The 27531-nt window shown below is 40.0% G+C and overlaps 1 protein-coding gene across 2 annotated transcripts in view; it reads right to left on the minus strand.

The window, feature by feature from the left end:
• Positions 1-27531, minus strand: part of NT5DC1 (5'-nucleotidase domain containing 1) — a 141446-nt gene that overhangs the window by 21405 nt on the left and 92510 nt on the right. The window contains exons 7-9 of one of the 2 annotated variants that reach the window (XM_089333763.1): positions 6170-6344; positions 4080-4177; positions 649-813 (exon numbers count right to left, since the gene is read on the minus strand). In XM_089333763.1, the coding sequence (XP_089189889.1) occupies positions 649-813; positions 4080-4177; positions 6170-6344 (438 nt within the window). The remainder of the gene's footprint in view (positions 1-648; positions 814-4079; positions 4178-6169; positions 6345-27531) is intronic. The other variant, XM_008263394.5, reaches the window with a different exon arrangement.

Genomic DNA, 27531 nt, shown 5'->3' on the forward strand with positions numbered 1-27531 from the left:
CAGGGGCCAGTGCTGTGGCGCAGTGGTTAAAGCCCTGGCCTGAAGCTCCAGCATCCCATATGGGTGCTGGTTCGAGTCCTGGCTGCTCCTCTTCTGATCCAGCTCTCTGCTAAGGCCTGGGATAGCAGTGGAAGATGGCCCAAGCTCTTGGACCCTGGCACTCACATGGGAGACCCGGAAGAAGCTCCTGGCTCCTAGCTTTGGATTGGCTCAGCTCTGGCCATTGTGGACTTCCAGCAACGGCTGGAACTGTGCTGATCCCAGTGAAATTTATAATGCAACACAGAGAGCCCCTTCCTGCTCCAACTGATAACCCGAAGCACTGGAAAGGATCTGGGTCACGCAGACATGTGGTAACGAACAGTTTGCCTAAGGGGCTCTGGGCCCCCAAACTATCCTTCAGCCTTTGGAGGGTTCAGACTGGCAGCAGGGGTTCAGCATCCCCAGCCCTGGCATCCCTGTCCTCCCTTTGCTACCATGACAACTGCTGACGTCAAGTCTGTGCCACTCGTGGGGGACACACTGTGCTCCCTGATTGGCTCGTCATGCCTGGCAGCCCAGCAAGCTCACCAGCCTCTATTTCACTCCTGTGATTTTAATCAGTTGACTTAATTTCCATATCGCTGGAGGTTGTAATGGCGGACTCACAGTTCTCGCGTTGTACCATAACAGTAACTGCAGTGGGGCACGGCTTGAGGTGACAGGGCTCATGGAGCCGAGGAGATCGACTAGGACCAAGGGTCTGGCGTGCCAGTTCGTACCAGGGATGGTGAGGGCTGTGGTAGGAACACAGTGGTGACAAACCTGGGAAAACTGAAATCCAGGTTAGATGTGAAGGGAGAGCGTGATGGACAATGACTGGTTTTTCTAGCTTGGTTAAGCCCACTCGGAAAGCTTACTAATGTTATTACAGGCTAGGGGAACAGCGGTGTGCTAAGATGGTGGCGCGCGGGGCGGAGTGCTTTACAAACTGTTACATGCGCATCAAATTTCGTGTGACTTGTGCTCTGGGGTGCAGAGAATTCAGAAGACAGAAATAGGCTTCTGTAGATAAAAGTGAAGCCAAACTGCAAGGAAGTGGGAGTCAGTGATGGATGGGTTAAAATCATCTGTGCGGTAGAGGTGGAAGGACAACTGGAGAAGCGAGGAGAGCCAGATACAGAGCTTCACCACGTATAGAGGATGGTGAATGGAAACCAGTGGTGCAAATGAAGATAAAGCAGTGAGAAGTGGCTGGGAATCAGAACCAGCAGCAAGACAAACACTAAAAACATAATGAACCAGGCATTTTCAAATAGCAGTATGATCCTTAATTGTTAATAGTTCTGGTGATCATTTCGTAATCTAATGGAATCAACTCTTTGTGTAACTCTAAAAACTCGATTATTCATTGTTATAATCCACTGGAATATTTTGTCAGAGCCCCAGAAAATAAGGGCTAAAAAGAAACTTATAGGATTTTTCCAGTCCACTCTCTCTTGGATATGAAAAAACTGAGGCAAGCTTTTCTAATATGGGTACAAAAATCATGAAATCTCCTATGTTCTGAGGTCCCTGGGCATTTTACAGTGGTCACTTAGAATGGGGGTAGGACTATGGGTCTTACTTCACTGTTCAAGATTTTTTTATCTCCACAACTACAGAAAAGACTGAAAAGCAGAAGACTGCTTTTTAAAACTAATTTTTATAAGATTTTTCTGGAGAGGAGCCTAAAAGTACAAATAACAAAAGCAAGAACAGACAAAGAGATTACATCACACTAGAAAGCTGCACAGCAAAGAAAACAAGAGTGAAGAGAAAACCTATAGAATGGAAAATATCTTTGCATAAATATCCCAAATATATCAGAAACGCAATAGTAAGAAAACAACTTGATTAAACAATATGCAAAGGACTTAAATAGACATTTCTCAAAAGAAGTTATAGAAAGGGCCAAGAGTTATATGAAAAAATTTATTTTAAATTAAAGTCATAATCCCTCACACTGATTAAAACAGCTATTAGCAAAAAGAAGAAAGACAGCAAGTGCTAGAGAAGATATAGAGAAAAAGGAACCCATGTATGCTGTTAATGGCAATGTAAATCGCAACAGCCATTATGGAAATAGTATGGAGATTTGTTTTAATATTAAAAACTGAAGTATCATATAACCTACCAATCCTACTAATGTGTTTTATATATTTTATTTTTATATCATATAACTTACCAACGCCAATACTGTGTATTATATATATATGCAAAGGAAATGAAATCAGCATGTTGAAGAGACATCGGTACTCCCATATTCATTACAGAATTAATCATAATAGCCAAGATATGGCCGGCGCCACGGCTCACTAGGCTAATCCTCCGCCTTGCGGCACCGGCACACTGGGTTCTAGTCCCGGTCGGGGCGCCGGATTCTGTCCCAGTTGCCCCTCTTCCAGGCCAGCTCTCTGCTGTGGCCAGGGAGTGCAGTGGAGGATGGCCCAAGTGCTTGGGCCCTGCACCCCATGGGAGACCAGGAGAAGCACCTGGCTCCTGCCATCAGATCAGCGCGGTACGCCGGCCGCAGCGCGCCGGCCATGGCGGCCATTGGAGGGTGAATCAACGGCAAGGAAGACCTTTCTCTCTCTCTCTCTCTCTCTCTCTCTCTCTCTCTGTCTACTCTGCCTGTCAAATAAATAGATAAATAAATAAAAATTAAAAAAAATAGCCAAGATATGGATTCAACCTAAGTCTCTATCAGAGGATTAACAGATGGAGAAAATGTGTTATATAAACACAGTGGAATATGACTCAGGCTTAAAAAAATAAATCGTTATTTTCAGTAACATGGATAAATCTGGTGGGCATGATTTTAAGTGACACATGCAGGCACAGAGAGACAAATACATGATCTCATATGTGTAATGTAAAATAGTCAAACTCAGAAATAAAGAGTAAACTGATGGTTACCAGAGGCTGTGGGCTAGGAGGACTGGGATGATATTGGTTATAGGACACAAAATTTCAGTTTGACAGGAGAAGTATGTTCAAGAGATCTAGTACACACCAGAGATAACAGTTATTCACAACATATTATCTCCTTGGCAGTTGCTATGAGATTTTAAGTTCTCATGAGAAAAAATAAGTATGTGAGGTAACATGTGTTAAATAGCATATATGAATTATCATATATTTTATAAATGCATCAAATTTGTATTTGTTGGGGCCAGCATTGTGGCATAGTGAGTTAAGGTGCAGCTTGTAATGCCTGCATCCCATATAAGCTCTGGCTCGAATCTTGGATGCTCTACTTCTGATCCACCTCCCTTCTAATGTGCCTGAGAAAGCAGCAGAAAATGGCCTTGGGCCCCTGCACCTACATGGGAGACCTGAATGAAGCTCCTGGCTCCTGGCTTTGGCTTGGCTCAACCCTGGCTATTACAGCCATTTGAGGAATGACCCAGCAAATGGAAGACTGATCTCTCTCTCTCTGTATATCTTTCAAATAAATAAATAAATCTTTTTAAAATGGTATATATTTAATGTATACTGCTTTCTCTTATTGATGTGTTTTTTTTTGAAGATTTCTTTATTTATTTTGAAAGTCAGAGTTACACAGATAAAGGAGAGGCAGAGAAAGAGAGAGATCTTCCATCCATTGGTTCACTCCCCAATTGGCCTCGCCTCAACAGTTGGAGCTGTGCCGATCCGAAGCCAGGAGCCAGGAGTTTCCTTTGGGTCGCCCACTTGGATGCGGGGGCCCAAGGACTTGGGTCATCTGGGTAGTAGCAGGGGCCCAAGTACTTCATCCATCGTCTGATGCCTACTAGGAAGCTGGATTGGGAGTGGATCAGCTGGTATTTGAATCAGGCATTCAGATAAGGGATGCTCGCATCCTAGGCAGTGGCCTAACTTCTGTACCACAACCCCGACCCTGTACTTCATTTTTAAAGTCAGGGGGAGACTGATATGCAAACAAATAATGATATTAAGTGGTAGAGCAAAATTTAACATAAACATAGGTCTTTTATCTTTTTTTTTCCCACCACTAGAGGAAAGAAGACACCATGTTGCACCTGGGGTATAGGACAAAAAAAGAAAATATCACTCACTGAGTGTCCAGAAAGGCCTCTGACTTGGTAAATGGGAGAAGAAACCAGGCTTCAATGCATTTGTAATCACAATGTCAAAAAGATCTGCAAAATCATTCCTGAAAAGCAATGTTTTTCATAACTTTAACTTTAAGGAATTACAAAAGGACCATAACAAACAGAACTTCATCTTTGTCTATTTTACCACAGCACCATTTCTTATCTTCCTGTCAACTTTTACCTGCTTTATATCTTATACATTTTAATGTGAGTGAAACCCTGGAGACAGAAGGTGGTTGAGCACTAGTCTTCCTGAGAACTGTTTAAATTATAAACATAACAAAAACCAAAACCAAATGGTACCACATTGACCAGTTGCCCAGCTTGTTTTCTCATGATTCTAAGAGAGCAGTGAACCCATAGTTCCTAACAGCTAGAAATATTTGGGAACCATGTCTACAAGTTTAGGATTCATTAGTTTATGGAAAGTAGGACAAATGCCATCTTTCGATAAGTGCTCAAAATGAGAAGGTCCTCTATTTTGAAAATTAGTGAAGTCTTACAATGTTAATTTTTAGATGGCAACACTTGATGATTATTAGCTTGTGTTTAGCATTACACTGAGGATTATTTGGAATGGCAAAGCAAAGGTGTTCCTTCTCCAAAAGGACAGACCGTATTTTTGTGGAGACAATATTTACCCAGCATTCCAGAATATTTTTACAAACCAACTCTGCATTAAATTTAAGTTAAGATGAGAAGAAAGAGTTTGGTTATCTATGCTGATAAAAAAGGAATTTAAACCACGGTGTGTTTTCTCTGAAGCAAGGTCCTCACTATCAGAGCAACCGGGCAAGGTATCCAGGGCTTCAGCCGTGGTTCACTTCAAGGGTCCCCTGCCTAAGCATTATTCAGAAAGCAGAAAGTGAACTCACAGATTCTATCACAGAACAAATTAAACCCACACAGGGAAATGGTGAGGCTAAAAAAATTGGCAGAGGTCAGTTTTGAGGTTAAAACTTGCTCCATGTTCATGGCAGTTCTGTGCCTTCTGAAACTGGAGGAAATGTTGGAACTCTCATAGCGCAGGGTAGAATCTTGCACTGACAATAGATGTTCATCGGTCCTGTCCACAAAAGTGACATAAGGATTAACACTTATGAAACTTACCTACTGCTCTGTCTAATATGTCACCAGTGCTATGTTATTTTAAGATCCCCCTCATCCAGTTTTTAAGATGACAAAATTGAGGCTTAAAGAGTTTACAAGTCCTGCCCTAGGGCATATACTAAGTTGCAGAGCAGGGCTGGAATTCATGTTTGTCTAAAGTATACTGCATTTACGCTGCTTTGCTTCTCATGGATGCCAACTCCTTCCCTGGCTGTGTTAAAAGGTTCCTCACTAGGCTAATCCTCCACCTGTGGCGCCGGCACCCCAGGTTCTAGTCCCGGTTGGAGTGCCAGATTCTGTCCTGGTTGCTCCTCTTCCAGTCCAGCTCTCTGCTGTGGCCTGGGAAGGCAGTGGAGGATGGCCCAAGTGCTTGGGCCCTGAACCCGCATGGGAGACCAGGAGGAAGCACCTGGCTCCTGGCTTCAGATCAGTGCAGTGCCAGCTGTAGTGGCCATTTGGGGGGTGAACCAACAGAAAGGAAGACCTTTCTCTCTCTCTCTCTGTCAAAAAATAAATAAATAAAAAATAAAAATAAATAAATAAAAAAAGGTTCCATCTTGATGGCTGGAGTGGCTTTTATACTCCAGCTAGCTGTAGAAGAGAGTAAACTACAACTCGATGACCCTCAATTACCATCCAAAGCTGAGAAACCCAATTTGTGGAAAACGGAAGGCCATGTACTCCTTCTGAAAACCCAAAGCTTAGACCATCATGAGTTACAAGCATACAGGCCACCAATAACACTACTTTGCTAAAATGTGCCCAAGCACATCTGGGTGCTGCCAGAAGACGCTGAGGTATGGTATAAGAAAGAAACCACTCATCACTCAGCATTGCTTAAAATCATGATACGGTTATGGCTGAATCCTTCTGCAAAAGCTCTGGTCTAATCTGTTATCAGTATTTATAAAATAGTGAAAACGAAGTAGGTTATGACTTACCCAAGGATATATTCGCAGAGAAGTCTACAATAATCACTGTGAGAACTGGTAATTAACAAAAGAATTTTCCCAGCATTCTTCAGCTGTCGAAGCCACTTTCTTACAGATTCGGGACAACTATGTAAATATCTACCTGGATCTCTTTTTATTTCTGGAAAATAGAGTCCACAGTTTTCTGAAAAATAAAAACACCAAGAGATTTCTCTTTAAAATATTTTTTTCTCACTGTACTTTCAAACAAGTTAATGCCATTCAAAGCTACAGATAAAAGCATCAACACAACTTCAAACAATCTAGCAATGACAGCAATACTAAATGCTTTTTGAGCACTTTGCCTTTTACTTAAAAAATTATGATGGTTGATAATCTTTTTTAAATTTTTATTTAATAAATATAAATTTCAAAAGTTCAACTTTAGGATTATAGTGGCTTTTCCCCCCATAGCCTCCCTCCCATCCACAACCATCCCAGCTCCCGCTCCCTCTCCCATCCCATTCTTCAACAAGATTCATTTTCAATTATCTTTATATACAGAAGATCAATTTAGTATATACTAAGTAAAGATTTCAACAGTTTGCACCCACACAGATAGACAAAGTATACAATACTATTCGAATAGTAGTTTTACAGTCAATTCACATGGTATTACACATTAAGGACAGAGATCCTACATGGGGACCAAGTGTACAGTGACTCCCGTTGTTGATTTAATACTGACACTTATTTATGACGTCAGTAATCACCTGAGGCTCTTGTCATGAGTTTCCAAGGCTATGCAAGCCTCTTGAGTTCACAAACTCCGACCTTATTTAGACAGGCCATAATCAAAGTGGAAGTTCTCTCCTCCATTCAGAGAAAGGTACCTCCTTCTTTGATGACCTGTTCTTTCCACTAGGATCTCACAGAGATCTTTCATTTAGGTGGTGTTTTTGTTTGTGTGTGTGTGTGTGTGTGTGTGTGTGTGTGTTTTTCCACAATGTCTTGGCTTTCCATGCCTGAAATACTCTCATGGGCTTTTTAGCCAGATCCGAATGCCTTAAGGGCTGATTCTGAGGCCAGAGTGCTGTTTAGGGCATCTGCCATTCTATGAGTCTGCTGTGTATCCCACTTCCCATGTTGGATTGTTCTCTCCTTTTTAATTCTATCAGTTAGTATTAGCAGACACCAGTCCTGTTTATGTGATCCCTTTGACAGTTAATCCTATCATTATGATCAATTATGAACTAAAACTGATCACTTTGACTAGTAAGATGGCATTGGTACATGCCACCTTGATAGAATTGATTTGGAATCCCCTGGTACGTTTCTAGCTCTACCATTAGGGCTAAGTCCGTGTGAGCATGTGCCAAACTGTACATCTCCTCCCTCTCTTATTCCCACTCTTATATTTAACAGGGATCACTTTTCATTTAAATTTAAACACCTAAGAATAATTGTGTGTTAAAGAGTTTGAGATGGTTGATAATCTTCATAATATTAATTGGTTATCCAATAAGAACTGTTCAACTATCAAAGCAGAAAACACAATAAACAGTATCAACAGTAAGAATACTTTTATTTATTTACTTGAGAGAGAGAGAGAGAGAGAGAGAGAGAGTCTTATCCACAGGTTCACCTAGCCAAAGCTATGAGCCAAGTACTTGAGCCATCATCACCTGTAGCCTCTCAGGATGTGCTTCAGGAGGTTAGAATTGGGGGTGGATTTGGGACTCGAAGCTAGGTACTCCAATACCAGATGTGGGCTTCCCAAGTGGCATCTTAACTCTCAGCCAAATGCTCATCCTAATATCATCAGTATTTTTAAGTAAGAGAAAACCTTACTACCTTTAAAATATCAATTGATTGATAAATATTCTTTCCCTCTTAACACACAGTTGCTGAACGCAGAGAAGAAGCAATATTCAGATGGAGCACCAGGAACACATCTTTGGCATGAAGCAGCTGAAAGGGAGCTGGCTCTATTGGCAGTGCTGTATCAGATGGAGCACACCCCAGGAGAGCTGTTGCATGGCCTCTCAGAGCTGCTGGGGTGTCAAATGGAAAAACAAGCCAGAAAGCATCACAGTTCACAGCGAATGCTGAAGGACTTCAATCATGGAACTGGGACTGCTGGCTCTGCCTCTGTGGGTCTTCAGTGAGTCTACAGGTATAGCCCGAGCTGAGAGGCAGCTGATAGCGATGTTTTCAGACATTCTGGGCAGTGTCATCAATAACACTTGACTCAGTGCCTTGAAAATTGTGGTACACAGGAAACAATGGCAGATTTGGTTGAAATGCTACTAGATTCATAAAGCATTTTAGAAACACTGTCCTCTGAGCCTGACAGCACTAATAGGCAGATACAGAGTATATAAATTCTTACTTCTTTTATTTGCTAGGAAGAGGACATACACATAGAAATAAATTAAACAGCTTGTACTGAATGACAGGCTCTGCAATAACTGGATACAGATTACACCTGCTTACCCTGTCTAGTGTCACACACTTGAAGTAATAGCAAAAAAAAATTATATTTCAAGAATAGCAGGATAGAAGAGTCTGTAGATGAATCAAACAAACAATACAGAATGACAGCAAATATTACTGTCCGAATGCCCAAGGCTATTCCCCAACTTCCTTTTCAAGGGCTGTGTGCTCAGGGAGGACCTGGCTCTCTACCAGTCTGAAACTGTCAGATTAACTCCCTCCCACTATCAGGGACTTTTGATTGGGAGAGTGCTGGGGACCCAGGCACAGCCAATGAGCCCCAAGGAGAACTCCTGCCAGGGGACTCTAGAGTAATATATTATGCCCCGCCCCCAATAAATTAAAATCTACATAGGGGGACATGCCCCTTGCCCCCCTCTTCTACTGCTGGGCTTTCTCACATTTTTAAGTTCCATCTGGCACTGCAACACAAAGCTCTCTTCAACACAAAGCACAAGTTTCACACCAAGGATAGTAGAGTGGAAATATGAAAGGAACCTGGGTCCCCGATGACATCACTAGATCTCTGATTAAGCCACTGAGCCCCTGGAAATACCACCCAACCTCTGGATGACTTCTGTGAAATAACTCAACTCAATAATAAAACTTAAACCACTGAGTATACCTATTATTTGCAGCCTCAAGTATCTCAATTCAGAAAATAGTACACTGTAAGAATATCACAACCAGACCAAATGATGACATAAAAGAAAGAAAATGCTACAACATGAGAATAATATTTCAGACATTAGGTGATAAAGAACAAAAACAAGGCTTGTGTTCTTCTTATATTTTGCTTTGTGAATAATTCTCTTGAGTAGCTTAATATCCCAGAAGCTATATAATGGACCTTAAAAAATAACATATATTTTCTGTTTTTCAGGGAATAGAAGGCAATTTAAGAGACAAATAAGACTAGCTAACAATGGAATAGTTTGATGAGTGGGAGACTATCAACTCAATTTTAGAAGCTGTGACTCAGAACTTATAGCTAAGGGAGTCATCTAGGTTATTTCACCTGAAAAAAAAGCAAAAGTAATTTTAAAAGTTGGACAGCAAAAAATTCACAATGTTTAAGGCCATGAACATATTTAGACTTACAACTTCTATATTCAGAAAACTGCCCTTAAGGCAATCTGGTCTGGCTGAAAAGCCCATGAGAGCATTTCAGGCATGGAAAGCTAAGACCCTATGGCAAAAAAATGTCCTACATGAAGGATCTCTTGAGTGAGACCCTAGTGGAAATAAATGGCCATCAAAGAAGGGTGTACTTTTTTCTGAAGGGAGGAGAGGACTTCCATTCTACTTATGGCCCTGTCTAAATATTGACAGAGACTGTGTATTCAAAAGGCTTCCAGAGCCATGGCAGCTCATGTCAAGAACCTTGGGTGATCACTGAGGTCATACACAGAGTGTTTTTATTTTATTTTTTTAAGATTTATTTATTTATTTGAAAGAAAGTTACAGAGAGGGAGAGGCAAAGGCAGAGAGAGAGGCCTTCCGTCCACTGGTTCACTCCGTAAATGGCCACAACAACTGGAGCTGAGCTGATCTGAAGCCAGGAGCCAGGAGCTTCCTCCAGGTCTCCCACCAGGGTGCAGGGGCCCAAGGAGTTGGGCTATCTTCTACTGCTTTCCCAGGCCACAGCAGAGAGCTGGATCGGAAGCGGAGCAACTGAGACTTGAACTGCTTCAGGCGGCGGCTTTATGCATTATGCCACAGCATGGGCCCCAAGACTGTTAATTGTTTAATTAACAACAAGAGTTCACTTTGCACTTACTTCCCATGCAGGATCTCTAGTCTCAATGAGTTGTATTATGAGAATTAACTGTAAAATTTGTCTTCAAACATTTTTTTTGCATGTGTGTGCAAATTGTTCAAATCTTTACTTTAAGTATAGAATTTACCTTCTGTGTATAAAGTGAATTGAAAATGAATATAAATGGAGAATGGGACAGGGAATGGGAGAGAGAGGAGGAGGTGAGGTGGGAGGGTGGCCATGGCAGAAAGAATCACTATATTCCTAAAGTTGTACTTAGGAAATCTGTACTCATTAAATAAAAGGTTTCTTTGTGGAGGGGAAGACAAGTAGAATTAGAATAAACTCAAATCAATTTTAATGCCAGTTAAATAAATGACTTCTATGTATGCTCTTTATTTAGATGCGTATTTTAGTTAAAATATGGCGATTTCTCATCTTGTACATCTGTATGTAATCCTGTTATAGATAAAGTTTTTTTCAAGCTTTGTTAATCTTAAAAAAAAAAGTTAATTTTTACTTAGCTAAGCATACATACAAGTTCTTGTATTTTGGTGCCATCTAGTGGTGAAAGTATGTTACTATTAAAAAGTTACTGTTACCATATCCAAAGGAAAAAAGGGTACTTATTTGAATACTGTATTTTAAATTTTCATCTAGATTACTTGTTAGTATCCATTAATAAGCCTAATTCAGAAGAGTGCAAACATAATAGTTTAATGATAGAAGGCTACATTCTAAACTGATAATAAGATTGTCCTTGCTTTGATCACAAATTTGAAAATGAACAAAAAATAGATAAGCCTTGTATAAATAGAGACTCAATGGTTGGCCTACTATGAAAGGTCAGTGGCTCCCTGGTTAAGTATTTTTTTTTATTTGACAGGTAGAGTCATAGAGAGAGAGAGACAGAGAGAAAGGTCTTCCTTTCGTTGGTTCACCCCCCAAATGGCCACCACGGCCGGTGCTGTGCTGATCCAAGCCAGGAGCCAGGTGCTTCCTCCTGGTCTCCCATGCAGGTGCAGGGACCCAACCACTTGGGCCATCCTCCACTGCCCTCCTGGGCCACAGGAGAGCTGGACTGGAAGAGGAGCAACCGGGACTAGAATCCAGCGCCCATAAGGAATGACAGCGCCCCAGATTAACCAAGTGAGCCACGGTGCCGGCCCCCCTGGTTAAGTATTATTGTTGCCTTCTTCTAACCTCAAACCATTAAAGGAACAGGAAATAATTACACAAATATGTACTTATCTTGTTACTGAAATAGATCAAGCTACTAAACCAAAGCAAGAGGTATGTTGAACACACTACAGTGAATTTTACTTGCCCATTAAGTTATCTCCCAAAGAGATTTCAAATCTTACAGGCAAGAAATAGATCTTTATGCTTGGCAAGGGGCAGACAAGGTAGCAATACCTAAATTAGTGAAGGGGCAGGCTCAGGGATATTTGTGGTTATTCACATTCAAAGTGACAATATGATTTAAACATAACCAAAGCCAGAGTGACAAAAACCTGATTCATGTTTCATCCCAGTTTTCCCACTCAAAATATCCTTCTATATTTTTTATCTGTATCCCACAAAGAAATCATGTTTAATTATGATACCAAGAGATTAAGAATGCTAGGACAAGACCGAGAATTCAGACCTGAGGTGAAACAGACTGGTCTTGTTCTTAACTCACAAAGCAGTCTGTTTTTTCACTTAACCTCTAAAGGAACTGTATTTCACTGCCACACCACACAACTCACTTTCTAGCCTTTTAATCGCTCTTATATTCTTAGATGCTAGTGTTTTTCTGTGTTCGGCTGGGACAAAAAGTACATTTTCAGCACTTGGTAGAACAGAAGTCTAGCCCGCCTGCATTAAGATTTTGGTTAATATGGAGTCACAGAAATAACAGCCACATGTTGTGGCTGTGATACGCACATAAAATGGCTTGCATGTACCAATCAGGATTTAGGGACCTCTTGTGGTAAAAGGAAATTAGTACAACTGGAATATTAAAATACCATTTTAGTTTAACAGTTATGCCTCATCACTATTTCTAACATCACTGAGTAAGTCAGCACTTTTCTTGGTATCGGTCCCACCACTGTGTGGGTCACAGAGGATGCTAACTCCTCGCTGTCTGTCTCCAACTACAGCCTAATGTTGTTTCCTCTGCAGAACATGGTTTAGGAGGGACTTAAATATTTACAACCTTGACAAGCTACATGACAGCATGGTAGTGAACACCTAACATGTTTAGCCAATAAATATGTAATGTATTTGCTGTGGAGATAACATAATTTTCTGAAAAAATAAAAAAAAGGTCACCCCTTGGCGAAGAAATACTGTAATTGTTTTTGGAGAATGAAAGAGATGATTTTCTTTTGTTTATTTATAGGGGCCTAAGGATGAAATGAAAATTTAATATTAAAAATAATTTTCAGTTTATGGTCATTATGTGGTTTATATGTATGTGATTTATACCTTTATTTGGCAAATAACAAAATCCAGATTTAGTAAAATGAAAATATATATGCTGAATATAATGCTTGGAGAAGGAATTCCAGTAAGAATTGGAAAATGGAGTACACAATGAACTGAAAAACATAACTTATAAAATGTACTTTTTGACAATATTTGATTTCTGTTTCTGTAACTTAATTCACATGCTAGTGCTCTAGATTCTGATTTAACTGGTCTGAGATGGGGCCATAACAGTGTTTTTTTTTTTTTTTTAAGCTCCCCAAGTAGTTCTAATGTAATGCTTGAATTAAGAATTAGTTCTCCAAAATATAACAACTAAGACCTTTTGCATGGAAAAAAAAAACAAAACTGTTCCTCAACAGTCAAGACAAGGGCTGTTCAAGTCATTGCTTCTCCAAGTGTCAATTTCACTTGTACAGACTGCCTTTTAGGTGCTCTATTAGTTCTCACAGGTCAGGGAGAACACATAGTATTTGTCCCTTTGGGACTGGCTTATGTCACTAAGTATGATGTTTTCCAGATTCATCCATTTTGTTACAAACGATCGGATTTCATTTTTTTTTAACCACTGTGTAGTATTTCCTGGTGTACATATCCCATAATTTCTTAGCCAGCACTGCTACTCCTCAATATGCATTTTAATTACAGTCATATCATCTAGAACTTGCAGGTGCCTTAGAAATCGTCTCCTTCAACCTGCGGATGGCATCTCTCTTCTTTGTCTCTGTCTCTTCCTCTCTCTCTATAACCCTGTCTTCCAAATAAATAAGTTTTTTTTTTTTAAGGAAAAAAATAATCTCCTTCAACCCTTCATGTTAAAGATGATTAAGATTTTTCTCAAAATTACATTAAGTAACAAATCTGGCAATGGAACAGAGTGGGCATGAATCCTAGTCCGCTAAACCTTGCCATTTACATGTCCAAATCTAGGTGTTTTCATTTCTAACTTCCCAGTGACCACAGCCTTTTACAATCTGTGTTCAGAAGAAGTAGGCAAATGCTTTTGGTATATTGGTTTAGCTCTGTAATTATGGAACAATAATTATAAAATTAACTTCTGTGTTTCTGCAGAATCTATATAAGTTCTTTGAAGTCAGTGAGCAGAAGTTATCTAAGCCACCATCTGAAAACAGATCTTTCACTGAGTAGGAACCTCTGTCCCACCCATAAATGTCCTACATTAAGGAATGACTATTATCCCCCTCATGGGAGATGCACTGCTTTTCCTCTTCTGCTTACTGAACTTCCGAGGCCTCTCGTAAGGTTATGTTCTGTGTGCAGCACCTTACCCAGTCATGCCACTTCTAGACATCGATGACAGCCCTCACAATATACTATAATCTACACATACATAAAATACCTTTATGTATTCTTTTTCTTCCTAAGGCTGTAAGACCTTTTAGAAAAGGATTTTTTTTTTACATTCATGTTTACATTTCTGATGTCAGGCAAACATTAGGATTAATAATTATAATAGTAAGCATGTGTTCACAAAGAGCTACTAGGCAAGACTCAACAAATGACTATAAAGACCAGAGGTTAGTAGGGCCGGCGCCGCGGCTCACTAGGCTAATCCTCCGCCTAGCGGCGCCGGCACACCGGGTTCTAGTCCCGGTTGGGGTGCCGGATTCTGTCCCAGTTGCCCCTCTTCCAGGCCAGCTCTCTGCTGTGGCCAGGGAGTGCAGTGGAGGATGGCCCAGGTGCTTGGGCCCTGCACCCCATGGGAGACCAGGAAAAGCACCTGGCTCCTGGCTCCTGCCATCGGATCGGCGCGGTGCGCCGGCCGCAGTGCGCCAGCCGCGGCGGCCATTTGAGGGTGAACCAACGGCAAAGGAAGACCTTTCTTTCTGTCTCTCTCTCACACTGTCCACTCTGCCTGTCAAAAAATTAAAAAAAAAAAAAAAAAACCAAAAAAAAAAAAAAAAAAAACAGAGGTTAGTAAACTACAGGTCATGGACTAAGAAAGAGTTTTATATCTTAAAATGTCTATATGGAAATACTTTAAAAAGTTGGGGAAAAATGGCATGAAAAGTGTTTATTTTTGTGCAAAAATTTTTTGAAATCCATGCACAGGAAGGGTCTTCTAAAAGTTCATAGAAAATGCATATTTTGAAAAAAAAATGCATAAGTTTCAAAATGTTTTACACCAAAATATACTTTACAATCCAGAAGAAGGATGTGACATTCACTCAGCCATCTCCTTAGAAATCTACATATTTTTATGGCAAATCTAAATCTGCTTTTATGACTGCCTTTATGACTCTGGTATGCTTTATTTTTAGTCTCTGAATAAAATGTTTCCCGGTTTACTTGGACTGCTTGTTAATTTACCAACAGCAGGGGCCTCAGCAAGACACTGCAAGTCCAGAGCTAAGAGCTAACAGCTGGTGATATTTTTCCTTGTGAAAACCAGAGGAAGTAGGAAGATCCAAAAAATGCATATGATGACATGATGATATCATCAAAAAGAGCTAAAGAGCTTTTACTTGATATGAATAAAGACACCATTGACTAAATAAAGTCTTACAAATCAGCTACACAAGAAACAGGGATGTTTTCCTTTTGCCACAAATTAATAATGCCTTCAATAAAACCTGGGGCAAATTTGAGGAGCTAGATTCAAAGAGATCCACTTTATTTTTATTTTATTTTATTTTATTTTTTTTTTGCCAGGCAGAGTTAGACAGTGAGAGAGAAAGAGACAGAGAGAGAGTTATAGACAGTGAGAAAGAAAGGTCTTCCTTCCGTTAGTTCACTCCCCAAATGGCTGCCATGGCCGGGGCCATGCCGATCCGCAGCCAGGAGCCAGGTGCTTCTTCTTGGTCTTCCATGCGGGTGCAGGGGCCCAAACACTTGGGCCATCCTCCATTGCACTCCCGGGCCACAGCAGAGAGCTGAACTGCAAGAGGAGCAACCGGGACAGAATCTGGCACCCCAACCGGGACTAGAACCCGGTGTGCCGGCGCTGCAAGGCGGAGGATTAGCCAAGTGAGCCAAGGTGCTGGCCAGAGATACACTTTAGATTTTGTTGTAAATGCTCCAAAAATTATAATTTCATTAAAAATATTTTACTATTTTTAATTATTATGTGCCAAGTAGTTTTAAAATATATTAGGGTACCTCAGAAAGTTCGCAGAAAGTGGAATTAAAAGGTGAGTTTATTTTGGTTCAAACATTTTTGAAATAATTTTCAAAAATAGTTTTTCACAATTCACGTTTTCCATGAACTCTTTGAAGTCCATACCTATTTGCCAGGCACAGAACCATCTTGAAGGGTTTTCTTTTCACCAGAAGTTGGCCCACTGATTTGTTACCCTGAAATGAAATCTTCCACCTCCTCCAGAGAAGAAAACTGGAAAAACACAGAGCTCTAATGGGATACCTCCAGGCAGAACAGACTCAGAGATGTGCCAATGCTGTTTCTTAAAAAATAAAAAGTTACCATTGACTTCTCTAGCTTTGTGGTACAAGAGACCAGAAACAACAGCAGGAACAAAAGAACCACAAGCTACAAGTTAGGGTTCATTTACTAGAAATGTCTAAGAGAAACCTGTCCCTCACAGAGGACTTAAGTGCTCAATTATTTAACAAACAAAAGACATGGAATACAACTTTCACTGTTTCCCATAACCTGATTTTTCTTCCACAGTATGTACCCTAACAGAATGCTGATAGCATTTTATTGCATGCACATGTGTGCTGAATTCAGCTCCTAAATTAACATAAATAACTAAAATCGATCAGTTATGGAAGCTTAGTTCTCATTCTACTGTAATTACTTATGGGGCACGGAGCAGAGAAAGTGCAGGGGCACAGTGGTCTCCAATGCCTAACATATCTTGGAGACTCTGACACATGTTTCTACCTGACACTATGTCAGGTAGAAAACACAGTGGGAACCTGGCAGACAATACTTGCAGAAGGCTGGCTTCCAGAGAATATTCTTTTTTCTTCTCTGGCTTTACTTCTTTTACTTCTTTCATGCTGCATCTTTCCAATCTAACAATACAACGAGTATTGGCGCTGCGCTGATCCGAAGCAGGAGCCAGGTGCTTCCTCCTGGTCTCCCGTGCGGGTGCAGGGCCTAAGCACTTGGGCCATCCTCCACTGTACTCCCAGGCCACAGCAGAAAGCTGGCCTGGAAGAGGAGCAACGGGGACAGAATTTGGTGCCCCAACTGGGACTAGAACTGGGGTGCCAGTGCCGCAGGCGGAGGATTAGCCAACTGAGCTGTGGTGCTGGCCCCCTAAATTTTTGAAATGTATTTTTATGCTTTCTCTCTTTAGATTTGTCTACAATGAAAAAAAAAAAAAAACATTTACTGCTATAGATGTAGACTCTATTGATGTTAATAGGAAAGGTAAATAGAGAAAATCTTTCTCTTAAAACACATGATTCAGGGCCGGCGCTGCGGCTCACTAGGATAATCCTCTGCCTGCAGCGCTGGCACCCAGGGTTCCAGTCCTGGTGGGGCACCTGATTCTTTCCGGGTTGCTCCTCTTCCAGTCCAGCTCTCTGCTGTGGCCCGGGTATGCAAGGGAGGATGGCCCAAGTGCTTGGGCCCTGCACCCCATGGGAGACCAGGAGAAGCACCTGGCTCCTGCCTTCAGATCAGCGCGGTACGCCGGCTGCAGCATGCCAGCCGCGGTGGCCACTGGGGGGTGAACCAACGGCAAAGGAAGACCTTTCTCTCTGTCTCTCTCTCTCACTGTCCACTCTGCCTGTCCCCCCAACCACCCCCCCAAAAAAAAGAAAAAAAAAGTTAAAAAAAAACACGCATGATTCAGGGGCCAGTGCTGTGGTTTAGTAGGTTAAGCCTCCACCTGTGGTGCCAGCATCCCATATGGGCACTGATTCATGTCCTGGCTGCTCCACTTCCGATCCAGCTCTCTGCTTATGGTCTAGGAAAGCAGCAAAAGATGACACAAATGCTTGGGCCCCTGCACCCATGTGAAAGACCCAGAAGAAGCTCCTGGCTCCTGGCTTTGGATTGGCTCTGTCTCTCCCCCTGTCTGTAACTCTGTCTCTCAAATAAATAAATAAAATCTTTAATAACAAAACACACACATGATTCACTGACTGTCTAGTTGGGGCCAGTTTCTATTACAGCACAGAGGATAGGATTATGACATATTGTTCCTACCTGTGAGACGGTCTCAACCTTAAGGGGATAAGTTCATAGAGAAAATGGAATTAAAAATAATTTTACTTTGGTACAAAATGTTTTTTAGATCCACGCAAGTTTTTCCATAAAATGAAATGTTCCACACATTTTCTGAAGATCACTTGTACACCTGAATTTCAGATATTCTGTGCAATAAAATAAGCTTATCTTTTAATTCCATTGTCAATGAACTTCTGGAGTACCATCAAACAGTCTGAAGCATGAGGGGTTGGCCCTGTGACTGACAGGCCATGACAGCACGGAAGAAATGACCACTTCTTCAGCAAGTAAGGCGAAGATTCAAGAGAAGGTGAGATTCTGATTAGCCTGTGGTCGGTCAGGGAGTTCAGCAGGCTGTGAGCGGGAGAAAAGGAAACTCAGCAGTAGGCAGAGAGTGAACTTTCAGAGAAGTCTGGGAGGAGGGTCCCTGCTGGGAGCATGGGAAGTGAAAGTTGTTCTTACTGCCTGGACAAGTGAATGTATTGACTTCTACTGCAGTGCTTTTGCTCAGGAAGTTTGCTGTTCACTATCAACTTGATGCCGTTATCTCAAAACTAATTTCGCTTTTCTGAATTTCAGTCTGCTTTGAATGGTTAGCTTAATTCCCACTTTTTATAGTTTTCTCTCTTCAGTGAAAATGCAAAGTATGTATATTCTACCTCACACATTCCAACTCCTGTGCATATATTTGTCTCAATTGTTCATTATTGCGAATTAGGTTTTTTAATCTTCCATTGAAGATCCACAGAAGCCATTTTCCTTGTGTCATTATAGTGACTGCATTCTGGACACACAGGACACCTTCAATAAAGGTAACAATCAAAATTTGTTCTCTTAAGGGGGCTAAACATACTCTCTTGAAATCACAGTGATACTGTTGTGTGGCTTAATAAACCATTTCCTCTTTTCTATTCAATGGTAAACTTCATTTCTACTCATTTAAGTGAGGCCCACTTATTCATACATTTTAGGTGGAATCTCTAGGCTAATGTTCTTGGGAACAGTAGTGCAAATCTGAGTACTGATGTGTATTTAGTGCATACCTCCAATATTTCAGGATAAAGCATGACAGATTTGCTGTAGGCAGATAGCACTTACAGTTATTAAGGCAGATCCTACCAGTTCCCGGAGGATCCAAATGAAACAACACTGCAGTAACCTATCTACTTATTAAAAACTACACTGACCTTCTTTTGACCTAGGAATAAAGTTTGTTATGAAAGCATATGATGTAAGTAATCAGATTACTTCTTTTTGCAAGGAAAAGAGCTGTTAACATAAATCTAGAAAATCTGAAACCCCAGAATTGTTCAATATCCAAGAGAAAACATTAAAAATTCAGTTTCATTGAAGCAAATATTTTACTCACAATTGTTTAGCAGATGTTAGCCATAAACACTAATGGGCTATGTGTATTCAGTGAAAAAAATGAAACAGAAACTGCAGACCTCATAGATGATCAATAACAGTTCATCTGAAAGTTATGACAAAGAAAATGTTTTCCTTCTAGATAACAAATCTATTTAAAAGCTTTAAATAGAGTGTAATCTAAAAGCCTCATGCCAGCAAATTAAATCACTATGGAGTGGTAGGAGGGACGGGAAAAAGAATTCATAATATGCAGATGACTTCAATAGAAAAAGGCTGATGCTACTGATTTAACAGAGAGGTTATCCATTCCTACTGAAAGAGCTGCACAGGACAGAACAGTTCTGTACCAGAGTAGACTTACGGAGGCAAGTACATTGTAGGATGTGGTTGCGAGTGTTTCTGGGTGGCATGGATTCAAATCAGACTGTCCAGATCCAAGTCTAGACTTTGCTGGCTTATCTGTAAAATGACAACAACAGGACCTACCCCATCAGGTACCTGTGTAGATTAAACACAATGCTGCAGGTGAAAGATCTAGCACAGTCCTGGGCACACAGTAAGTACTGTTACAGCTATTTTAGTTTCTTTAAGCTCCCTCTCGCTTAAGTATGTGCAGTTAATTATCCATGAAATGCTATGGGCCACACTGCATCATGCACTTGCCCTGCTGGGGCTCAAAATGCAAGACTTTGTTTATGAAATTGTCACACACCTTTAAAACATATTCTGAAAATAAATTTTTGCTATGAAAAAAACCTTAAAAATCCAACTGAGGGAGAGGTGGGGAAGTTCCTCTTTTTGTCACTTCCAAAGCAAAACACTGGATTGTGCCAGTGGGCAGCAGAACACTGCTCCATTTTATCATCACGTCTCACAGAGGACCCTGTGGTGGCCACTGGGCCCTTGGGGATCATAAAACCCAGGCTCCTCACAGTGTGTACAGGAAAGTGAGGTTGACTTGCTTATTGCTACACACTGAGGAAGAAAAGCATGACAGAATTAAAATCCTACTCTCATTCTGTGTCCCTTATAGTCTGTCTATTAACTTTATTGTTATCTCCTTTATTAACATGTCTCACAGCATTTTTGTAAAGATGTGTAAATGCACTCAGAGAACATGAAAAATTTTTGTTTCCTGCTAATACAAAAATGAGAACAAAAATGGACACTACACAAACAGCTATTCCTAAAGAATATACAAAATCTTAGACAGCTCTTTTTTTTCCTTTCAATTTATTCCATGTATTTAAAGATTTCTCTTTGGAAAGCCTAGCTCTAGCAAGACTGTGTGGAGACTGTGGGTCTCCCAAGGAAGGAGTTCCTGACTCACTAAAAAGTTTTAATTAGTAGATAACAAGGAAATCATCTTGCTATTATAAAATGTAATTTTAGGATTATCTTATAATTATGGAAGTAATAAACGAAAGCATTAGCTTTTTCCAAATTTTATATATTTAAAAAATCTGAAGATTTTTCAAAATATTATTACCAAACTTTGGTTCTTTTCATGTTTACCCTAAAGGGCATCATTATTGTCATTTTTGTGTAACTTTCCAGATAAGTTTCTGTAGAGTTACATACACACATATGTAGCTCACACAAAAATGCACACATGTAATTCACACTTTTGTTTTTATGGAGTTATATGCATATATATTTTACAGTACACATTTTCTGCAATTTGCTTTGTTCACTCAACAATAGCCTAACTTGGAAATCTACCTATGTACTTACAGATGTGGTCAACAAATAATCACCTATATATGATGTACTGTTCAAGTTACTGAAGACACAAAATGAATAAAAATTTCCTTCCTACACAAAGCTTACATTCAGAAAAACTTCATTTTTTAAATCATCGCACAGTAATCCAGTATATGACTATATCACTGTTTCAATGACAGTGTTTTTCATTATGACAAATTCTGGAATAATTACCATTATGATCATTATGTACAATTCCTTGTGCCTATGTATTTCTTTAGGGCTTATACCTACAAGTAAGACTATTGGGTTAATACATATTCACATTTCTAATCTTAATAGTCAAACTGGGTTTCCTTTCATGATGGTTGTAGCAAATCATTCTATCTTTAAGTTTTGCCAAAGTGCTCAGTGAAAAATTTTACTTTATCTTGTATTTTCCAGATCACTAATATAGTAAGGTACCTCACTGAGTCCTTATTGGTCACTATTTTCCATTCCTTTTATATTTCCAAACACAAAATTGAAAATGAAGCAAGTATCTCTCCACGTACCCCCCGAGATACGGAATTCGATTGGGGAAATTTATGTCAAAATAACTTATTATAAAAATTCACCAAATATCCTGGGAGCACTTGGAAAATTCCAGTACCATGAACACTTAAAGAGTTTTTTTCCTGTGAACAGTCTTCAGGCTCAACTGTTTCACTGCCATACTCAACTGTAAATTATATTGCCTGAAGTCAACTAGGTCAAAGGCCACTGTGTTCAACGTTTTTTTTTTAATGGGCCTATGGAAAGTTGGGAGTAGGTACATTTGATATCATTGTGTTTATGTAGAGGTGTCTGAAATCATAGAGCAGCTAGATACTGGTTTTCTCCAAAAGTTAATTATCATCTTTACAGACATACAGTGGCAAAATATTCAAATACTGAGAAGATCAAGTATTGATGAGGATACTGTGAATATAAGATGCTTAGAAGTCTCCTACACTTCAGAATACGTTGAGAAACTGGCAATATCTATTCAAACTGAAAACACACACACGATTATTCTAAAATGTAGCAATTTCACTTTCAGGTACAGATCTAAGAGTCACATGAAAATAAGTGTATAAATTAACAGATGAAAATGATATTAATGAAGCATATTTTAATAACTGTCCCCAATTAAATTATCCCAAATATCTACCAGTAACTGTAGAATAGGTCAGCAAATTGTAGTTACACAATGGTAAGCTACATAGCCATGAAAATGAATGACTGTTACATTCAATAACAGAGATAAAATTACAGGATAATAATGTCAAGGAAAAGAAAGCCAGACCCAAGAAAACACATACTGAATAGTTCTACTTGCATAAAGTTAAAAATCAGACAAAATTAATCCGTGGTATTAAATGTCTCTCGAGGTAAGGGAATTTTGGCTGAAAGGGCGCTTGAAAAAGCTTCTGGAGGACAAGCAAAGTTCCTTTAGCTAAAAATACGAACATATTTAACAATAATATAACAGTAATAATAAAAACTGAAATAATAACTTATTTTATTTTAAAAATTTATCTGAAAGGCAGGGCTACAGAGAAAGAGTGATCTGTTGGTTCACTCCCTAAATGGTCCCAATGGCTGGGGCTGAAGCCAAGAGCCCAGTTTCTTCTTGCACTGCCATGTGGATATAGGAGTCCAAGCACTTGGGTCATCTTCTGCCAATTTCCAAGGTGCATTAGCAGGGAGCTCGATCAGAAGTGGGGCAGCTGGGATTTGAACTAGCACCTTTAGGGGATTTCAGTGGTGCAGGTGGAGGCTTAACATGCTATGCCACAACATTGGCCTCTGTTTTTATTTTTTAAAGGTTTATTTACTTACTTAAAAGGCAGAGTTACAGAAACAGAGATCTTTCATGTTCTTTTTTTTTTTTTTTTTTAAGATTTATTTTATTTACTTGAAAGGCAAGTTACAGAGACAGCAGGGAAGACGGGGAGATCTTCTGTATGCTAGTTCATTTCCCAAATGGCCATGACGGCCGGGGCTGGGCCAGGACTAAACCAGGAGCCCGGAACTTCATCCAGGTCTCCCACATTGGTACAGAGGCCCAAGGCCATCTTCTGCTGTTTTCTCAGGTGCATTAGCAGGGACCTAGAGTGGAAATAGAGCAGCCAGGACTTGAACCAGCACCAATACTGGATGCTGGCATTGCAGGCAGTAGCTTAACTTACTGTAGCACAATGCAGGCCCCAGTTGTTAGACTAGGAAAGTAAAGAAAGGCAAGTATTTGGAAATTTAGTATGTTCAAATTTGAATAAAATATTTTAGATTAATCTTACTATTCCCTACTATTCAGTATAAGAAGCGTTTTCCTAATTTCATAATCCATGAAAAAAGTTGTCTATTAAACAAATGAAAAAACACTGGCATTAAGAAGTCAACATATTAGGAGAAGAAAAAGCTTCTTAGGAGAAAGCCTTTCTCTTCCCCTGCTCCCCTTTTTCAGCACTTCTTTATTTCTCCTAGTAATGATACCTGTTACCCCTGAACTTTCCTTATTCCCTGTTAGAGAAATGTTAGGTAATTAGGAATTTTCACTTTTCCTGGTTTCTTCCATCTATCTTCTAATGTACTTGTTCAATTTAACAACAGTAATGAAAACAGCAGCTTTCATTGCTTTAATATGTTAAGGTTTATCTGTAATGCATTTATGAATTCCCAAACCACAGTTTCCCTTTTCCCAGACTATAATCTCAGAATTTCATTTTAGCCTCATGGAAACATCATGTGACTGGATTTTTGTCTAGCTCTGTAACTATCTCTTCCTTTGGATTTAAAGTGTCACTGAACTTAGTAGGCATCAAATAACAGATTTGTATCTGTAAAAGAAAATAGCTCTTTGTTTTTAGAATTAAAGAAAGAAACCTCTTGCCAATAATAATTTTCTAAAGGTTCAGACTCTTAAAGGTAGAATTGAGGACATATTGGATCACTCTCCTCATTTTCCCCTAAAAAGAGTATGTGAACTAGACTCAGTGACTTTCAATTTATAGTGCTGAGTTTAAGGCGTTTCAGTTTTAGATGTAAGTGGGGAAAAATTTAAAACAAGCTTTGTCCTGCCAGTGAGCTATGTATTCCCAATATCCTAAGCATATTCTCAAAAATATTTTTCTCATAAAGAATGGCCAAGCATGCACAAGCAATGCCAAGACCTCACGTATAAGAAGAACCTGTGTCATGACAGGAGTCTTACAATGTCTACACTTGTTGTACTCCAGCAGGTCACTAGTCACATGTGGCTACTTCAAGTTAAATTAAGAAAAATTAAATGAAATTTAAAAGTCTATTCCTGCCGCACCCCAGCCATATTCCAAGTGCCTAGAGCCACACGTGGCTGGTGGTTACCACAATGAACAGGACAGATGGAGACTATTTCATCACTGCAGGAAGTTCTATTGGCCAGCTCTCCTCTAGGTGTAAGTTAACTTAAGTCCATGGTTCTAAAATTATCAGCTGTGGCCGGGTAAAAACTACAGTGTGGCATTTGGATCAAAATAACAAGCAAATATGATTTGGTCCGGAAATAGAGCAGTTTAAAAATAAGTGATAATTATAATTATGAAAGCATGCGAAGGCTGCAGTGTACACTAGGAGTGAAACACCCCTCTTAGGCTTTCTACCTGTTTCAGTTTTAGTTCTGTGCCCTCACCTGTCTGAAGTGGCTATATGTCACCTTCTCCATGTTCTGGGTCGAGTGGGATGTCAAATAAGTGTAAGTGATAAGAACACTTTGGAGAATGGTGAGCACATGTTGTTTATATTATTATTCTTATGTTAAATGACACTCCTGATACCATCAGCTAACTTGACTCTGGAAAATGCTCACTTTACTGAGGTGCTCAGAACTGAAAGGCATTACTGAGGCAATGCCATAAAAGTCACCGGTCACATCAGGGAAACTTGATTGGTGAATCCTCTGTCACCAAGACGTTACAGAATCCTATTATGTACACAATGGAGTGGTCCTAAAATCAATTCCTAAAATAAATAATGCTCAAACACATACAGGACTGTATGGGTAGAATGTATAAACAATGCCATTCACTGAAATAAAGATGATGAGAATAAGTTCTAATGGCACAGGTATCATGACTCAGCCAGGAAGCCAAAACATCACATATGTAACTCGTTCTACTTATCTACATCAAACTCGTTTTTCATGTTCTTCTACATATATTATCTCTCTAAGATTTTATGTGCAGTGAGCAAACCACTGTGAAGGATCTCCTTATTCTACATTCCTATCCTGCACACATCCAACTGCATTACCGGCTGATCAGGTTTGTGCTGCATTCCACAGGTATAAAGGGTAATATCATGGTACCTACTAGCTTCTTCTATTCCCCCTCAAGACAAAGAATCCAAATAAAGAGGCTTCCAGACTTCGGTTAGAAGAAAGCACCTGTAATCTGAAAGAGTGGTTGCCCTGAGGGGGTGGCAGTAGAGAGGGGAGTGCATGTGGATTTCCTCAGGAGAAAGTGAAAACGGCCTGCCAGGGGATTTATTTCAAGAAAGTGAAGAACTATTGTGTGTTACTCTTCAGCCTCTTTAGTTAGAAACCTAAGGCTGCTCCAAGTAAGTTGGGGGAAGAGATGAAGTATGACTGATAAAGACATCAAACATCACCACAAGAATGAAGCTGGGGAAAGACCCCACGAACAAACTTCTAAAACTAAAGAAATTATATGCTAGAATTTAGTGATGTCCTTCTGGATAAAATAGCTACTACCTATGATGATACTGCCTTAGCATTATTAACCTACCTTTTTCTATGAACTTTTGGAATAATTTTATATAAAAAGTTATATAAAGATAGTACACAGTTTCTAAAAATCTCACATTTAATATCCATAGCAACACGTTTCAATATTATGGTACATTTATCATAATTAATCAAATAATATTGATACATTATTATCAACTGTTGTCCACATTAAAAATTTACTTACTTTTAAGATTTTCTTTATTTATTTTAGAGGTATTGTTACAGAGAGAGAGAGAGAGGGAGAGGCAGGGAGAAAAGTCTTCCATGCACTGGTTCACTCCCCAAATGGTGACAATGGCTGGAGCTAAGCTGATCTGAAGCCAGAAGCCAGGAGCTTCTTCTGGCTCTCCCACATGGGTGCAGGTGCCCAAGCACTTTGGTCATCTTCTGCTTTCTCAGGCCATACCAGAGAGTTGGATTGGAAGAGGAGCTGCCAAGACATGAACTGGTGCCCATATGGGATGTAGGTGATGCAGGCAGAGGCTAAGCCTACTACACCATAGTGCTGGCCCAGGAATTTCTTAATTTTAAAAGTTTTAATTTTCCATGTCATGAATGGCATTATCTCATCCCATACTATTTAAAGCACTAAGGGTGTTCTTTAAAGATTTACAAAATAATTTATTCTTTGCTTTTGGAACATCATGAAATAAACAAGACCAAATATTGAGTTTAGTCAGCTAATAGTCATTCTATGTACCCACTAGAAGTGAGTTAATAATGTCACACTTTGGACTTGGAGACACTCTCTAAATTTCCTGGATCCAGATTTCTCTTACAAATTAAAAAAGGCAGCATCAGTCCTCTTTTTTGCCTATTCCAAAGGTGATATTCAAAACATTTAATGACTAATATGGTGTTTGCAGGCACTGTTAGAATATATATCAACAAAATCAGGGGCTATGTCTAAGTTTCAGGTGTGGTACCTATCATTTCAACACTCAGCAATGAGCTACATCATCACTTAGAACTATTAAATCTTTTATCCCAAATAAAACAGTAAACATTTGAAGGCATCTTAGAAAGTAATCATTAAATAGCTCTCCTTTTTTTTCTCCCCAGAAACCCTTTATTTAAGATATATAAACTTCATGTATTCCTTATATATACAAATTTAGGAACATAGTGATTCTTTCCACCCTGCCCTCCTTCCCACTCACACTCCCATCCTTCTTCCTCGTTCTCCTATGGCATTCTTATTTTTCAGTAAGATCTATTTTCAATTAATCTATACTCATAAGATTAAGCCTATACTAAGTACAGAGTTCAACAAATAGTATGATAAAAACACTGTTCCTCGGCCGGCGTCGTGGCTCAATAGGCTAATCCTCTACCTAGCAGCACAGGCACACCGGGTTCTAGTCCCGGTCGGGGCGCTGGATTCTTTCCCGGCTGCCCCTCTTCTAGGCCAGCTCTCTGCTGTGGCCAGGGAGTGCAGTGGACGATGGCCCAAGTGCTTGGGCCCTGCACCCCATGGGAGACCAGGAGAAGCACCTGGCCCCTGCCTTCGGATCAGCGGGGTGTGCCGGCCGCAGTGCGCCAGCCATGGCGGCCATTGGAGGGTGAACCAACGGCAAAAGGAAGACCTTTCTCTCTGTCTCTCTCTCTCACTATCC

Source organism: Oryctolagus cuniculus, chromosome 5 (assembly GCF_051225735.1).
Source record: "Oryctolagus cuniculus isolate XC-2025 breed Fujian yellow rabbit chromosome 5, ASM5122573v1, whole genome shotgun sequence".
In the NCBI taxonomy this organism is placed as follows: domain Eukaryota; kingdom Metazoa; phylum Chordata; class Mammalia; order Lagomorpha; family Leporidae; genus Oryctolagus; species Oryctolagus cuniculus.